This window comes from Lathamus discolor, chromosome 12 (genome assembly GCF_037157495.1).
Source record: "Lathamus discolor isolate bLatDis1 chromosome 12, bLatDis1.hap1, whole genome shotgun sequence".
Taxonomy (NCBI): domain Eukaryota; kingdom Metazoa; phylum Chordata; class Aves; order Psittaciformes; family Psittacidae; genus Lathamus; species Lathamus discolor.
In genome coordinates this window covers 13,570,729-13,588,081 of record NC_088895.1, presented here as the reverse complement: position 1 = coordinate 13,588,081, position 17,353 = coordinate 13,570,729, and the positions used below count along the sequence as shown (strand labels likewise).

The window sequence follows — 17,353 nt, the reverse complement described above, 5'->3', positions numbered from 1 at the left end:
TGAGGCTGTCCCGAGACAGCAAGTGGTACCAAACCTGATCAGCATCAGTCTGAACACGTCCCAGTGCTCCTGCTATCGAGAACCAATCAAACACCTCCAGAGGATCGTGAAAGCAGGTTTCAGATCATGAAAGACTGAAGGTTGGCGGTTGAAGACAATGGTGCTTGTGCAGATTGGAAAGGAAAAGAAGCAAACAAAGTAAAACCAAACCCTAGAGTTTGGGAGACCTCTCCCTGTTCCAGCCAGCTTCAGTATCTGTGGTACTCCAAAGCAAGCATCCCTGCACACATCAGCTACTTGGTGGGAAGTATCCTCTCCCTCGGCTTCCCTCCTGCATCTGGTAGGGCAAACAGTGGACAGCAGAGAGGGTGGTCCAAGGAAGGCCCAGGGGCTCAGTACTATGTGCTAGGATGTGAAGAGGAGGTAGTCACAAGCTTGGAAGGGAGGTGGGCTCCTGTAGCAATGGAGCCGTGCGTGGTGGTTGGAAATGAACACAAACCAGCCCAAATCTCTGTTTCCCTGCGAGCACAGAGTGGCTCCCTATTTCTCATTATTATTAGTGGATCTTCTCAGCAAAGGATGTACCACGATATTGCTCAAGTGTGCCAAATCAGAACTAAAGCTCAAGCAGGACTCACAGGATTACATCAGTGATGCAGGCTTTAGCCTAATCACGACGACACAGATACCAGGCTACGGTTACGACCCACACCAAAGCCAAACAGCTTTTTCATTATTGCAACTGAGGTATCGATATCACACAAGCAGAACGGGCTGATGCTCCCACACCAGCGCTCAACCCCACCAAGAGCGGCCAAGCGCATCCCATTGGGAGATCAAGGAGCCACGAGCCAGAGGTGATGGGTTGGAGGAACACGGAGCATCACACACACACACAACAGGGATGCTACCACGGCGTGCGTGAGACTAGTGAGGAAGAGGAACAGTCAGAGGGTAACTATTGCTTGACAAAGTTACACAACGGGGTATTTCAGTGGCACCCCCCTCCCCCCAAAAAATAAAGGAGGAATAGAATATATAAAAGATCCAGGTTAGTTTTCAGGTGGAAGTGAGGACAGGGCACAGGGGACGCTCCGAGGAGGCAGAAGAGCGGCGCTGCCCCGGGACCAGAGGTGTGTAGCAAGGCATGACTGCGCTGGAAGACGGACACCAGAGATCTACAGGGGCTTGGCAGAGGATGGGCCATTTGGGGAGGCTTGGGCAGCAGCTGCCTTTAATCACTGGCAACGTGGTTCTCGTTCTGGAGGGTGTGCCAGCGTTCAATCTTCTTGTCCTTGTTCTTCAAGCATTCATACCAGTGTTTCAAGCGTTCCCCCTTAGCCGTGATGCCGAGCTGACAGCCGCCTGGGAGAAAGGGAGAAGAGGAGATACCGTATTCAGAGGTGATGCTGATGGTCCACAAATCACTTCCACAGGGGCAGATCCCGTATTTGCAGCACTTCTTTCCACCTCCTGGATTTAAACTCTCATGGAAACAACCAGAGATTCTCTACCTGCATGGAAGACCCCATGGGATGCTGGAGATGGGGAGCACAGTGGGTGTACTCTATGTGACAGCCTCACACAAGCACCCAACCAACTTGCATGGTCCCACCTCAAGGTTCCTCACATGGCAAGTGACCTACGCATCCCTCCGGTACAGTGAGCACTGTATTGGGTGTCAGGACCATACCCCAGAGCACAGAGACTTCAGCTCACCAATGTAGTCATTTGATTTTCCAATGTCGTAATCCCAGACAGAAATGTCCAGTGATTTCTTGGCCAGATCGCTGTGTTTGATATCATAGAAGAACTCCTGCAGAAGGAGAACATCCACATCACACCAAGCAGCCCAGGAAAAGACACACAGAAAACGCTCCTTCCCTGTGGCACCTCTCCTCCCAGGATCACAAACCCATAAGCTGAGCTCACCCCTCGTATCTAAGCGAGCACTTTGCTGGTGTCCTATGAAAGCAGCACCAGCCACAAGATAGGGATGCTCATCCCACCAACCCCTGGCCAGGGTGACATGGAGCTGGGAGCAGGAAGGCCTCAGTGTGCCCAGCACCGAACTGGTGGGATCTGCCATGGTAAAGTCATTCCTAAGCTATTCCTGGGTGCAGAAGGGGGAAAAGGCACCAAACCTCAGGGAGTTTTCTCTTCCACCTCCACACAACGTAGTAATTAGCCAAGTTGATTTCATAGAATCATAGAATAGTTCGGGTTGGAAAGGACCTCAAGATCATCCAGTTCCAACCCCCTGCCATGGGCAAGGACACCTCACACTAAACCATCCCACCCAAGGCTTCATCCAACCTGGCCTTGAACACTGCCAGGGATGGAGCACACACAACCTCTCTGGGCAACCGATTCCAGTGTCTCACCACCCTAACAGGAAAGAATTTCCTCCTTAGATCCAATCTAAACTTCCCCTGTTTAAGTTTTAACCCATTACCCCTTGTCCTGTCACTAGATTTAATCATGTAAATAAAACAGATCCATCCTTACCTCGTTAAACTCAGGATTCAACGTTTTCTTCTTGATCTGTGTCTTGTGCTTGGCCTTCTTCCCCATGTCAGGTTTCAGCCAACTGGGGGCAACAGAAAACAGCTCAAAACCCAAGCGCAACAACAGTGGAAGCTAAAGGGGTTAGCGAAGGTATCGGCCAGTCTGGCTCCGCACCTTCTCGTGATATCTAGAACAAATGGAAAATGGAAAACCCAGCCAAGAACATGAAATGGGGAGAGAAATGGAAAACCCAGCCCATAGCAATAGCAGGCAGACTGGTGTGTTCAGCTGGGGCAGGCTCACCTACAGAATGTAGGAAGAATTAGGGGCTTTGCAGCCTGGCTGCGGCCCCAGAGCTACGTTGCAGGCTTGGCATTAACTAGATCTGTGTTGGGAGCTGGGTTTGGAACAGGAAAGCATCATCTTCTGCTTGTGTGAATGGGAAAGGTAAAGAAAACCGGAGGGAGACTGAGAAGGAGAACGGCTCAGCTCCGCCGTGCTGCAGAAAGATGTGCAGAATGCTCAACATGAGGGTTATTGAGTGAGTTTTAGGGAGAACAGAGGTTGGCTCTGAAGGCAAAGAGGAAACAGCAATGAAACCCACAAACAGGAATGGCTGCGGGGTCCTCTCCGTGTCACAGCTTATGAGGTTTGAGTTAAAACAATCTGATTTGCCCATGTTCACAGGAGGCACAAAACAAGCACCGCTGCTTGAGGAGACCTGCTCCCTGTCACAGCAAGGCAACACCAGCACGAACCACGCAGGTACCACTGCCTGTGTTCATTAGGGAGATCTGTTTGCAGCAGGGACATGGCACAGGACAGGGACAGGCACAGCAGGACAATCCTGGGCTCCCACCTACAACCACTGTGTGAGTTTATAGGGCAGCAAGTGGGGCACAGGGGCCTTGTTGTGCATGGAGGGACATCGAACCACCCCTGCCCTGCAGCCATGGTGGGTCAGAGCTAGACAGAAGGTCCTCTTGTTCTCCAGCTCTGCAATGGCTGTCGGGTCTGGGCGTTAAGGAACCTATGGGGAGTGGATGGAGCCAAGGGCTGGGTCAGCCCCACTTATCTTCAGCCATGGTGGGGCATTACCACCTCGCACAGCATCACTCCTGCGTGGGGTCTTGAGGTGCTTGGAAAACGCTCTCCTACCTCCAGTGGCTTTGGAAGGAGCTCTCAGCCCACCACCTACTCCCCAAGGACACTGGGGGACCCCATGCCCACCCGTCACCACACTAAAGCCATCCCCAGCTCCCACTTACAGCTTAACGAAGGGGTCTGAGTATCCATTGGCATCCATCGCTGCCAGGTGCACGCAGCGGACGATGCCGACAATCAAACCACCCTGCTGGGTGCTGTACATGAGGGACACGAGGATCTTGCCACGCTCCTCTATATCCCCACCACGATCTACCTGCAAGAGGAAGCAGCCAGAGGTGGGGACATGGGGGCCGAGCGAGGAAAACTGCCAACTGCAGAGTAGGTGAGACAAGAGGGATAGAAGGGAACCTTGTATCCCCATGAGGGGGCTCGGACATGGGATGATGGGTGAGCGTGTTGCTCTCTAAGGATTCTTACCTCCTCTTCGTACAGTGCCATCCCACGGGATGAGCCGGTTGTTCCAGCACGCTTCATCTTGGATGGGAAAGGGGAAAAAGAGACTGCAGTGAGTGAATGCACGTGGAGAGGCACCATGCTGTGGCAAAACCAACCCCAGGAGCCTGGCCCAGCTCTTTCACTGGGCACAGGAGTGGAAGGGGCTCAGGTGTGTTCATCTGCTCCATCAGCCTCCACCTCAGCAGACTCAGCACTGGGGATTGGAGGCTCATGGACACAGCAACCAGCTCTCTCCTCCAGTTTGACGTATACCAGCATTGGCCAACAACATCAGCAGATCTGCGACCAGAGAGGTCCCAGAATCACTTCCCACCACACTCTTATCTCCCAGCCTTCATGTATCACATCAGCCCACACATGGGTGAGAATCCAGGTCCTGAAGATGCCAATGAAGTCAGGCACCTGCAGCTCTGGGCTACTTCCAGCTCCAAGCTCATCACTAACTCCCTCACATGCCATTTGTTATCAACCTCAACATCACTGGTAGCAGCAAGGGATCTCACAGGAACTCACTGGTATTACTCTCTCCAGGCAGATATTGAAGTTCTTTTTCTGATTGGCTTTGATTTTCTTCAAGGAAACTCGAGTTTCTCCAATAAACTCATTGTGGCCAAATTTGTCCTCATCACACACGGAGATCCTGAAGGGAAGGGGAAAGGTGAACATCAACCAGGCTGGAGCAGTGCCTGACTCCGGAGCGCAAACCCACTCCTGCATTGGCAGTGCTCAGGGGTGGACCAAGCAAAGCACCACCAAAGCCTCCATCCACCTGGCTCTCCTCTGACCAAAAGCAGTCAGAAAACTCAACTTTTTGGTATGTGCCTATATACGCATATGCACTATACAAATCTCTATGGTAACAAAAATAATAGCAATGCTAGTAACTTCATATTAAATGACAGGGTCGAAATGGCTTTCTCTTTAAAAGGACCATCAAAATCAGTACCTTCACATGAAGCATGTAGATTTTAACCAAAACCTCTGCATTTCCTATCAACACCCACATTTTGCTGCCAGTGCCCTCCTGAGGAAGGCTGGCTTGCGATGCTCCATGCAAGGAGCCTCCTGGTCCCCATCCCACCCCACTGTGTGATACCCCAGCTCCTCTGCTTGCCTGAGGGTTTTCCGTTGCATGTCCTCATCCGTGATGCCGTGGTACACCAGGGTCTCATTCCACACAGGGTTACGGGTGTTGCGCAGCGTCTTCGTCCTCAGCTTGTTTGACTACAGCATCAAAACAAACCAGGGCATAATCACACCCCTCATCTCCTCCCCTCCTAAACTTCAGCTCCTGGCAGAGTAGAAATTAGATGCTCCATCACTTCTGGCTCACAAGAGATGGTCTGACTGGGCTCTGCAGGACATCACTGCTGCCTGCTGAGGCTGTCGCGCCGGTGAGCCATCAATTCCAGGTGAGCATCACTGACCTGACAGGGTAGACCTTTATACAAGCACATAATGAAGCACCTCAGCCACCTGCAGTGACCAGGGCAGGCTTCATCACCCGGCTTTATTCACTGCCTGGGATCTAATCCTTCAAGGACACTTGTACAAGGAAAAGTGGCACAGGGCAACAGTGCAGAGCTTGGATAAGGGTTCTTGTGGTGTAAAGGAGATGGCAGCTTGGGAAATGAGGAGCTCTGCTGCTTGTTCACCAACACAGATCACTGAACAAGAGAGCAATGGAAATCAAAGCATCTCCCAAGGTCACGACACTGGGATTTACCCTGCACAAGAACAGAAAGTCCCCACACATAAGGTAAACCTGTAAATGGCAATTCAGAGAGTCAGAGAATCCCAGATTGGTTTGGGTAGGGAGGGACCTCAAAGCTCATCCAGCTCCAACCCCTGCCACGGGCAGGGACCCCTTCCACTGGAGCAGCTTACTCCAAGCCCCTGTGTCCAACCTGGCCTTGAGCACTGCCAGGGATGGGGCAGCCACAGCTTCTCCATGGTTTTATTGTCAGTTTTTCCCTTTCTTTTACATTTAGTTCCTCTGAGCAAATCCCTGTTATTTCTTCACAGCTCTCTCCAGAGCATGCTGTGGCTTCAGAGCAAATGGATGGTTCCAATGCTGGTAATAACTAGAATTATTGTCAGATGTTTTGTGATGCATCAACAGTGTCACCTCCTCTGGAGCTCCCCTCCATCCCTAAAGAGGATCCCTGCCTGCAGGATGAGCTGTTCCTTGGGTATGGGAGAGCATCTGCAAGCATCACTTTTCTGAGATACTCCCCAGGTAAAACAGCAATAGTGAGTGACTATGCAAGGAAAACAAGGGGAGAAAGTGATGCAAGGAGGGACCTGAGGAGGCTTTGAGAAAGCTCTGCTCCATCCCCAACCCAAAACACACTAAGCCAGGTAAAGCCTCACCTTGCTGGCTCCAGGCAAGAGGTGCAGTTTGACGTAGGGATCCGCCAGGCCATTTGAGTCCATCGGTTTTAAGCCCTAAGAGATAATAAGGAGAAAATGGTGCAGGAATCCTCCTTAAGAAGAGCCAGGGAATAGAAAACACCACCCATGAAGCAACTGAGCAAAGAGCAGCCTCTGTCAGGGGCCGCACTGCTTCCATCTCATTGCACTGGGAGCTGGGACCCCGATGGGCTTAAATTGGTGAAAGAAGGGGAAAAAGAGGCACTTACTTTGGCCTTGATGAGGGTGCAGTGCAGAGAGCTGTTCTCCTGGTCGTAGAGCAGGCTGAACTCCAGCGCTCCCAGCGTAGCTGATGGACAGACAGAGGAGGAGGTGGAAACAGGACCTTGTTACAACCCCAGCCAACAGCTGTGTGTAATCAGCCCTGATTAGTAACGATTAGAAGGATTTGTGGTTCAAATGTAAAAGCCATTTAGTGCAACTGCTGGCATCAGCCAAACTGCCACGCACAGATCCAGCCAGACCAGGGAGCTCTGGTCATCAGTGCTTTACAGTGGTAGAACGGCCCGATTTGGGGCTTTTGACTTCAATATTCCCAAGCAAAGGAGGATGTAACCCATCAAACCCTTCTCAGGGCAAAGCCACCCCAGGATTCAGGGGCCAGCATCTCCTCCCAAGGCTTGGGGCTTGGTGTTTAGCCCCCATTTGGCTTGTTGGAAACCAGCTCATGCTTATCTTCACCAGAGCCTCAACCACCCTGCGTCACAGCTCAGTGATTTGGTGCAAAACCTGTTGAAGAGCCCACGAGCAGCACTGAACTGAATAGGGATAGCCTGTGAGACCCTACCCTAGCTCCGAGCAGCATTCCCCGAGGACAATCCCTGCCAGAGACCCACAGCCTTACAGTGTGAGCCACAATCCTGCAGCAACCACCTCAAAATCCCAGTTTTCCCAAAGAATCCTCTCCCTCCGCTCTGGGTACATACTGCCTTCATCAGAGTCGTAGCTGTTGGCATCCTCCTCCTCTTCCTCCTGGGGCTGCTGCCGCTGTGGGGCTGCAGACACCGGCTGGGTGACAGATGCCTGTGGGATGCTGGCTGCCGGTGGGATGCTGGATGCCGGCGCGATGGCCGATGGCTGCCGTGCCGGCCTCTCCTCCCTGGTGGGGGGCACGGTGTAGCCCCCTGCTCGCTCCTCCCTTGCTGCAGCCCGGGCCATCTCTGGGGGTCCCAGTGGTGGGCTCGCTGCAGGAAGGACCCCATTAGCCCCCAGCACACTCTGTGTGCCCCCAGCCCCTTGCAGGCAGCTGGATTTACCTTGTCTCTCCGGGAGCCGGCCTGCCGCACCGGGACCGGGTCTTCCAGCTGCCGGCAGTGCTGGGATAGATGCAGCATTATCAGGACGTTCACCTCTGTCCCTCCATTCCTGTCCAACCCAGCACCAGCACTGCCCCAAGCAGGGCGGACCTTGCTCCCCACCCCACCCCGCGAATGAGCATCCTGGCTGCATCCCCAGCGCATCCTACCTGAGGGTGCTGCTGGACCAGGACCGGGAGCGGGGCTGGCAGTGGCTGGTGGGGGTGGCCGTGAGGCTTGCATGGAATTGGTTCTCTTCACACCTGTAAGGAGAGAGGAGAATGGAGAATCAGCAACAGCCCTCGGGGCCTTTGCCTGTGTTGAGGAGGGGGTTAGAGCTGGAACTGGCCAGGGAAAGGCAGCAGAGAAGAGAGGGGCTTGGCTGATGTGTTGGAGGTGGCTGCGATAACAGCTCAGCTCCAAGTGCTTTTGGGGTCAGTGCTGCAGGGAGTGGGTGCAGCCTGGGCTGGACCAGGGAGCATTTCATTATGGGACCCCATGCTGTGCTGATCTGCCTGCCAAAGAGGGAGACACAGGAGAGCTGGAACAAGGAAGGGGGATGCAGAGCAAGGAGGATGTTCATGGCTGCAGCCAGGCACCGCTCCGAGCTGGAGGGTGACAAACCCATGAGCATCCCTGCAACGCCTGTCACACCCTGTCCTCCAAACAGCAGCAATGCCTCAGGACCACCCATGCACAACATCACCCAGGGAGCATGCACATCCCAAGGCAGAAACAGCGCACAGGTACACAAGTGTTACCTGCCCAAACACGAATGGAACCACCAGCTCCCCCAGCAGCTATTGTCCCACTATCCTGCCACTGAATATTCCTTTCTTTCTCAGGGAATTAAAGAGGATTTGGACATTTTCCAGCTAATTTTAGCTACATCAGTGCAATGTGCAAGCTCAGCTCCTAGATGAAAAGTGGTCTCTGAAAGTGCCTCTGCCCTTCTGGAGGCATCTGCAGAGGATGAGGGCACTGCTGAGCCCTGTCAGCCACCCGTTCCTATCACAGCCATTTACAATAGCTTGGAGCACATTAAATGTTCCTGAAACGACATCCCCATCCAGGCCCCCGCCAGCAAAGCACAAGCTCCCACAGGCACATGTCTGCTCCTTCAGCAGCTCCTCAGGGGACACGTGCCCACCCCAGCAGTGACAGGGCGGCATCGCAGCATGCAAAATGCTTCTACTTTAGCGTCCCAACTCAGTTGCATTTCATCTCTGCTTAAAATTAGCCTGGTAAGCACTGAGCCCACTCCTCTCTTCACTTACAGCTCTCACATCATGCATGCGGCTTTTCAGATTCATGTCTTTGCATGAGCCATAAGATGCCCCCTTTGCAGGGAAAAGCACAGCAGGATCCCTGGGACAGGGATCCCCCTGATCCTGCCAACGCTCCTGACTTCACCACCACGACTCCACAGAGCAGTGGAAAACCTTGGTACCAGTGCTCCGCACAACGAGATCCCTCAGCATCCCTGAGCGCGGCGCGCTGGGCAGAGGCAGCCCTCACGGGGCTGTTGGCTTTGTGCTCCCCAGCCCTCTGCTTGCAAGCACACCGCAGCAGAGCGGCTCTCACCAGGGCTCCTGTTGACCCCGCTCTCGGCAGCGTAGTCGCGGCTCTCGCTGTCCCCACCGGTGCTCTCGCTGCCGCACGGGCCCTGCCTGCCCTCGGCTGCCTTGCGGCCGGGCGCCGCGTAGCTCCCCCTGGCAGCCGCTGTCACATCGCTGCCTGCAGGGAGAGGGACGAAGGCCGCAGTGAGGCTCATACCCCAACCACCCACCCAGCCCCAGCACCGGCCCTGGGAGCAGCCGCTCGGGTGATGCCCAGCGGGGGTGTCGGGAGGAGGATGGGTACAGCCACTGCAGCATCGCCCCCAGAGCACCATCCAGCACCTATGCAGCAGCAGCAGGGCTCTGCACCATCAAACCTGCGCACGGTGCTTGGGCAAGGACACAGCAAACCATGGGGATACCATGAGGCACAAGAGTCCCACAGGGGAAAAAAGCCCAGAAGCATCCATCAACTGGTCCTCGGCACACATCAAACCCCTAATGCATTACAGCTCCAGGTCCCATGCACAGGGAGCTATTTTGGTTTTGCTGATCATCTTCCATTTATTAGCGAGACCACGGTGACAGCTGCCTTCGCCTTTTACTTCCATCCACCAGCAGCGGCCATCCCAGCAGATGAATCCCAGCCACACACTCCAGAGTGCTGAGACCACTTCACGGTGATGAATTGCAACCCACAGATACAGTGGGAAAGGTCTCGGTGCTCACCTGGCTTGTGCCAGAGACCGGAGGTATAAATCTTTGCTGTGACATAAATGGGATGTTTACCCTTGCCTGGGCTCTCAGGGTCACTGGGCGCAAGGAGAACGTGGAATGCAACAGATTGGAGGTGGGGGAGAGGAGAGGGGTAGAGGATGCTGTGATGCTGAGGAGGGTGGGAGGGAGGAGGGGAACAAGCATCCACCACCAGGAGCCCTGTGGTGCACAAATAGCGATGCCGTAAGTAATTTTCCAAGGGAGCTTTAGGAAAATCATGGGCCTGTCACGAGCATGCTGACGGGAGAGACCTGACAAGCACCCCCCCCCCCCCCCCGACTGGTGGCTTAATAAAATCAGCCTTTCGTGGAGCGGGGAAGCTTAAGGGCACCAGCTACCATCGTGATTAAATAGTCTTAATTAAGTGGCTTCCCCAACTGCTGCTGCCTGGGAGGATGATGATCATTACTTGGCACAACCAGGCTGGGCTCAGCTGGAGCTCACTACCAGCACTCTGAGCTGTGGCTGAACCTGGGTACCCCGCCATGGGTACCTCCAGTGGGGCTCACCCTGACACCAGCACTCCCCACATGTGTAGGGTACATCCCCATTGCAAGCGGTGCTGCAGGATGGAGGGAGCATGGATCAGCGCAAGGCTCTGCCCACAGCCCTGGCTGCAGCCAAGCCCCAGGAATCAAACACGGCCTTGGAACCAGCCACTAAAACCTCCCCTGCCCCACAGCCATCTGCCAGTGGGGCATTGCTGTCACAAGTGACCCTGGCCTAAAGGAAGGGTGGGATGGAGGGGATTGCTCTGGAAGGGGTTTGTGTCCTCAGCCCCTCACTGCCTCCTCCACACAGCCAAAGGAGGAGAGAGGAAGAGGAAGGTTTGCATTGCAGTCACTGGGCTATTCCCAGCCAGGAGCAGCTGGTGCTGGAGGGGGATCAGGCAATCTCATCACCTCGGCACTCTGATGCCAAACTGGAAATGAGGGCTTCCTCAGAATTAACTCCCAGCCACACAGCCTGTCTGGGAGCATCCCTACCCCCGGCTCCTGCCAGTGCTGGCAGCAGTGTCTGTGGGATGCGGGTCTGGATCATCACAAGAGGTTAGAAAGATGAGGAATGTGGCTTTGCCTTGGTAAGCAGGAGGCACTGATTGCTGCTGCCTGACACAGCCCCCTCGGTCAGCATCACTTGGATGTGCCCTTGGGGGGCTGCAAATGCTGGAGAGAGCAAAGTTAAGCTATAAAACCCCATTGCTGCATCCTCACCTTGCTCTGCTACACATGCATGGCACAAGCCTTGGCGCAGGGCACCAGCATCGAGAGCTGAAGTGGAGGAAACCCAACGTCCCCAGCTCTGCTGCTCCATCCCTCGCTACCACAGAGCCCCTTGCAAGCTTCCTAAAGTTTCCAGGGGAGGTTTTCTGAGGACTGCCATTAAATAACCATAAAACACCTTCCAATCGGCAGCCGGAAACACCACCTACGAGGCAATTCAGCTCCGCACTTTCAACCACAGCGCTTCAGCCCAGGCGTGTGCAGTAGGTGGGGGAGCCCCAGAATAGCTCTGTCCCCAGGGGATGGGCGGCAGCAGCAAGGAGAGGTCCCGCTGCAGCCTCCCATGGGAAACCCTTCGGGAAAACACCGCGGGGACGGGAGGGAAGGAGAAGGGGGGCTCAGCACCGAGGCAGCGGCACAGGGGAGGGTGCGGATGCCGGCGCTTACCATCGGAGTCCTGCTCGGCTGCGGGCCTGGCGTCTGCCTGGCCTTGGGGGCACAAACAGAGCGAGAAGTGGTGAAGCTGCAGCCCGCCCGCCCTCCCCACCAGCACCAACCCGGACGTGCTGCGGCTCTTTCCCCATCTTCCCCGTTTGATTCTTATTTTCCTCGGCTTCTGCATCACCATTCACACACAGGCACTGTCTGGACCCCCAGCCAGGCTCCTCATACCCACCCAGTGCTGCTTTGCTCAAGGATGTCCCTGCAAACCCGACCGTCCTGACTTGGACAGCCCAAATAAAAAGGCGGGGAGTGCAGCAGAGCCATTTCTGCAGCCTGTAGAACACAGCTCCACAGCTGCTCCAGATGCTTTTTGCTAGGGCTTGTCCTTGCTAATGATGGGAGGAGACCCAACACCCCTGCCCTTTGCAATGAGAGTCAGCATCTGCTGTCACCTACCTCGGGTGGGCGCACGGGACGGGGGTTTCTGGTCCTGGGTGGGTGGCTCTGATGGGCTGGGTTCACTTGGGGCTTGGGGTCCCTTGTTCTTGCTGATGGGCATCGGCTGGGGCAGCATTTGCTTGGGCAAACCCTTGAAGAACCAGGCGCCGGAGCGCTTCCATACCTGGAGGGGGAAGCAATGGGATGGAACACGTGTCTCAGGGGGATGCTGCGTGCAGACCTGGCAGTCTTCATCCCCTGCATCACCGGGGTCCCCCTCCAGCAGAAAACAGGGAGCAGATGCACTCCCATATCCCCCTGCCCTGCAGTCACCTTGCTAATGAATAAACTCTTCATCTTTAGTACCCTGTAGATGGCAAGGAGCTGATCTCTGGCCACAACAGCCTCTTCAACCCCAAGACTTTGTTTTCAAGGAAAAAAATAATGGAATTTTATACAGAAAACAAGCTCATCCCATAAGAACCAGGCTCAAGCAGCTGGGCAAGGCTTAGTGGCGCTGGGAGAGAGGCTGGAAGTCTCTGTGAGCATCCCCCAGTCTGGAGCTGGTCCCATCTTGGAGGTCTGGGGCTGGGACCACGCACAGGCTGAAACCAAGGGCAGGGGCCATGGCGAAGCGCCAGGGATGCCGCACTCACCTCCCGCTGCTCGGAGCAGATCTTGCAGAGCCAGATAGCGTGGGGCCGGCTGTTGGTGGTCTCCACCCCGCACTTGGTGCAGACGTTCTGCAGAGAAACCGAACGGTTTCCGGATGCCTTCGGAAGGTGCCACCACACCAGCACCAACCCCTCGGGAGCATCAGGTTAATGAGAGCGGGTGAGCAGCAGCTCCCCCAGTCAGTGATTGCAGATGGATGCCCCCTTGTGCCGTGAGCGGTGGGAGGCTGGCAACGGACCCAAAGAGCGAGGTGCCCAGTTTTGCACCGGGGGTTGTCCCTGTGGGTCTCCCTGTGGGTCCGGGGCACAGGGAGAGCTCTCACCTTCTTGCAGTCCTCGCACACCACGCAGGCAGATCCCCGTGGGCCCAGCTGCTCCCCGCAGAGGATGCAGCGGTTCACCCCGTCCCCCAGCACGCTCCGGCGCATGTCCTCCAGCCGGGTCATGAGGCGCCTGGAGGAAAGGGGACAGGGCTGTTGGGAAAGGCAGCGTGCGGCCAGGATGCAGGGATCCCGCTGCCTTTGGTCCTGCTGCTCCTTTTCCTGGGGCAGCTTCCAGCAGAACAGCTACGGGAATGCAACCAAGGGAAAAGGCATACCCCGGGGGACATGTCCAAGTATTACAGTCCCCTATAGCTTTACATACAGCATGACTACTGACTGCCAGAGAGCAGATACCCAGCTCCCACGTGCATAAAATCCACCTTTGCACAGGTTTGGCGGCAGTGAAGCAGCTCTTTTCCCAAATGGAAGCTTTTCCACCCAATCCCAGCAACTGCCTATGGAAGAGCTGGGAGAAGAGATCTCGGAAGGGCTCTGGCAGGAGGACTGGGTGAATCAATTCATGTTCTCATTTTCTAAGTAAATATATTACATGCAATTTATTTGGCAGAAACTCTTCACCCTTTGAGTGAGATGCCAAAAGCCCACTGGAGAGCAGTCTATAAAAACACAGCTGGTTCCTGCAAAGGTAAGGAAACCCCCCAGTAAAACAACTTCTATTGCCATGGCAAAAGCAGTTTGCAAAGCCAGAGCAGGAGCGAGCTGCCCATGGAGCATCCGAGAGCTAGCGGCGCCTTGCGTGCTCAGTTAACCCAGAATCCTGGCCCTAAAAATAGCTCCAGAAGGGGAAAGTGATGCATTATTTATGGCATTCAGTGAGGAAAAGAAGGAATGAAGAAAGGGAAGAGAAGGAGACCCAGGCCCACCATAGAGAGCGTCAGCCCCCCTTGCCCTCAGCAGCCTGACCCGAATGTGACACAGCCGCTAACGCTCCGTGCCATAAAAACCACCCGACGTTTAAAAGACGTTTCCCCACGTGTCTGATGACAGCTTCAGATTTAGGGCAGCTCAGCTGCCAGCACCTCTGAGTCGCTCATAAACAATATATGAGCTGCCCATACAGCGGGTGCCGCTGCGGTTGGTCTCCAGCTGCCCGCAGGATGGCCAATATCCCATAGATGGCACGTGGGAAAGCAATGGTGGTGATGTATGTGGGTGGTTGATGAAGGAATAGCTGCAAGAAGGGAAAAATAAGGCATCGTGGAACGCGCAGCATGTTACAGGTCATAAAAAGCCTCGTTGGAAGCTCGCTGCAGTCAACAGGAGCATCTTGAAGCACTTCATCAGCCACCAAGCCAAACTCCGTGATTTAGCATACGTTATCCGACCAAAGCTGTGCTATTATTACAGCATCTCAACTAAGTGGAAGATATGTGCCATGCTAAAACCCACTGGAGAATTCCCCATTCCTCCCTATGCAGGGGCTGATCCCCCTAATCTCAAGGGCTGATGATGAGGAGATGCCTCCTCCTGACAGTTCTTAACCAACCTGCAGCCCATTCCCAGTGAGGAGGCAGGAAAGCTGGGCTGGGCATGCAGCGGAGCCAGACATCGGGAGGAATCACTGCTTTCACAGCTACGGTGTCACCAGACAGCAGATGGGTGAGCTTGCAAGTTCCTTCAGTCTTCACAGCCTGAGGTTTCAGCAGCACCATGACCACGGGCTCTCTAAATAGAGCAGCTCCGGTTCTCATCCTTGTGCTGAGAAATAACATCCTCAGACCATTGAAGCAAGGTGCTTCAGTGCCTTTCCTCATTAGTCTTAATGGGGAAGGGATCTGCCAACCTAACTCCCTGCTCCGGCGTTATTCCAGGGAGACGCAGCTCGCTCTTCCTGCCCTCCAGCATCTGCTCACTGCTTTGCAGATCACAGAATCACAGGAAGCTTTGGGTTAGGAGGGACCTTAAAGCTCATAGCTGATTTCTTCCTATGGAATAAGTCAGTTCTAGAGCCCCCATCTGCCCTTGGTGCATTCCCAAACTCCGCAGCCAATACACCCTGCGGCAAACATGGGGACCCAGAGAGCTGCATCGTCCCACAGACACCCAGCCAGCAACGAGCGGTATTCCAATGAAAACCTGGAAACTGGCTGCTCCCCAAGCAGTTCTTATTTAAATGAAGTGAATCATAGCATGGTTGCTCAAAGCCAACAGCCCACATGCAACGCAGGGTCCCCACAAAGAGCCCCCAACAGGAAATAACCACAGCATCCAGCTCCTGTCGCTGCGCATTGCTCCCACCTCAACGGGAGACGCATTTTAGGGGCAAACCCTTTTATTTCCCAGCAGCAAAGCCCATTCACGAGCCCCATATCTTCTGCAATCCCTCCCCGCTCCCACTGCGCTGCAAGAGCTCTGCTCCAAGAGCAGCAGCTTCCAACTGGAAATCTGCAAGCCCAAACAAACTTATTATAGAAACTGGAACAAATGGCACAATCAAATGGGGGGGGGAAGCTTTTGCATTTGAAGAGATTCATTATTTAGCTGCAAATTCTTTCCCAGTCTCTCATTTACCAGAAGCAGCTCCTTAAGAGGTTTTTTAACCAGGGGAAGAGCTTGAGCAGTCAGTACACACACCTGTGGCACCGGTTTCGAACCAAGCACGTCTGCCGAATTCAAACACCCATTCAAGCAGGAGAAAATGGGCTTTTTTATCCCCGATTCGAACACTGCCAGGAGAGGGCTGGATAAAAGGTTATGGTTTGAGGACTGGATAAAAGGTTATGGTTTAAGTCCTGGTGTGAAGCCTGCAGAAGAGGGCAGGACTTGGGAAAGGGGGGATTGCACTGAGACCCATGGGCTGGGAACCTCCTGATTAAAGTGAAAACCGGGAGCAAAAAGCCCAGGTTTGGTGTTGACTCCATCCAGAACCACCCTATATGCATGCCAGAGCCCCACACATGTGCTGTTCTCCCACTGCTAACCAAAGGGGTGCCCTGTTCTTGCCCAGGTAGCAGCCAGGAGCAAGCTTTCTATCCTCCCAAAAGCTTTTCTCTCCCCTAAGTATCATTTCCCCCCCTCATTTTTAGTGCACATAAATAGCCACCCAGTTCATCCCTCTCCCTTGCACGTCTCTAGCACTACAGCAGCATCTATCATACCATTACACGCACTTCAAAGTGCCCATCCCTCTGGCCTTTCTAACTTCAAAGAGCAGGAAAAAATGCTTCAAATTGTTAAAACATGGGAGAAAAAAAAACCAAAAAGGGAGTAATTGAAGCCAGTGGCAGGGAGCTGGCTAAGCCCAGCATCGCTGCTCCTGGAAACAGCCCTGCAGAGAGCAAGAGCATCCGTCATCTGCCAAAGAAATACGAGTTAGGAATGATGGAAGCAAGATATGGGAACAGGGCAATACGCTACGTCTGAAACGCTTAACATGCACCTGAGATAACAGCAATAAACCAGTCCCCTGGGAATACAGTATCTGCCTGGCCCCATAAATACAGCCTGGGGGAAGAGAAAGGCGAGGGCTGTGAGAGACCTCCCCTGCTATCACCTCCTGCCTGCACCAAGGAGCCCCAGCGCAGGCAGGGGAAGAGCTGCCAACAAGTCCCGAGACTGCAGGCAGCAGAGGGTCTCACAGGGATGCAGCAAGGGCTGCTGCAGGCTGAGGGACCACTTCGGGCTGGGGTGAATCCTAAATAGGCTAGAAACTCCCAGGGCCACAGCACTGGCATTTTCCCAGCGATCCGGATTGGGACAGAGAGTCCCTGGCACTGAGGGCGGATGATCTGGGGAAACAAGACTTCACAGCAGGGCAGGCACCTTAGAGTTTGTTGTGTTTAAATATTCATTGCCACTCTGCAGAAACGAATGGCTAAAGACGTGCCTAATGGCTTTGAAATAGCGTCAGCGAGGACATTTAATGCAGCAAAGAACTGCTGCAAGGGGTGGGAGAAGGACCTGATGCAGGGCATCAAGGGCTGGGTGAGCCCCGTGCAGGAACGGACTCAGCCACCACTTACATGGCAAACCAGGAACTGAAGTAAAACACAAAGGAGGTCACAGAGTGCCTCCAGAACGAAGCACTGACTTGCC

General features: G+C 54.3%; 1 protein-coding gene across 1 annotated transcript in view; it reads right to left on the bottom strand.

The window, feature by feature from the left end:
* Nucleotides 1–276: 276 nt before the first annotated feature.
* The window catches only part of RPH3A (rabphilin 3A), a 29,056-nt gene continuing 11,979 nt past the window's right edge, over nt 277–17,353 (bottom strand). Inside the window, exons 5-21 of the mRNA XM_065692352.1 lie at nt 13,298–13,427; nt 12,957–13,043; nt 12,319–12,484; nt 11,866–11,907; nt 9,444–9,596; nt 8,030–8,122; nt 7,821–7,880; nt 7,491–7,748; nt 6,774–6,853; nt 6,505–6,579; nt 5,246–5,355; nt 4,645–4,771; nt 4,093–4,149; nt 3,777–3,928; nt 2,509–2,590; nt 1,720–1,816; nt 277–1,365 (exon numbers count right to left, since the gene is read on the bottom strand). Coding sequence (XP_065548424.1) covers nt 1,235–1,365; nt 1,720–1,816; nt 2,509–2,590; nt 3,777–3,928; nt 4,093–4,149; nt 4,645–4,771; nt 5,246–5,355; nt 6,505–6,579; nt 6,774–6,853; nt 7,491–7,748; nt 7,821–7,880; nt 8,030–8,122; nt 9,444–9,596; nt 11,866–11,907; nt 12,319–12,484; nt 12,957–13,043; nt 13,298–13,427 — 1,900 coding nt within the window. The 3' untranslated portion in view covers nt 277–1,234. The remainder of the gene's footprint in view (nt 1,366–1,719; nt 1,817–2,508; nt 2,591–3,776; nt 3,929–4,092; nt 4,150–4,644; nt 4,772–5,245; nt 5,356–6,504; nt 6,580–6,773; nt 6,854–7,490; nt 7,749–7,820; nt 7,881–8,029; nt 8,123–9,443; nt 9,597–11,865; nt 11,908–12,318; nt 12,485–12,956; nt 13,044–13,297; nt 13,428–17,353) is intronic.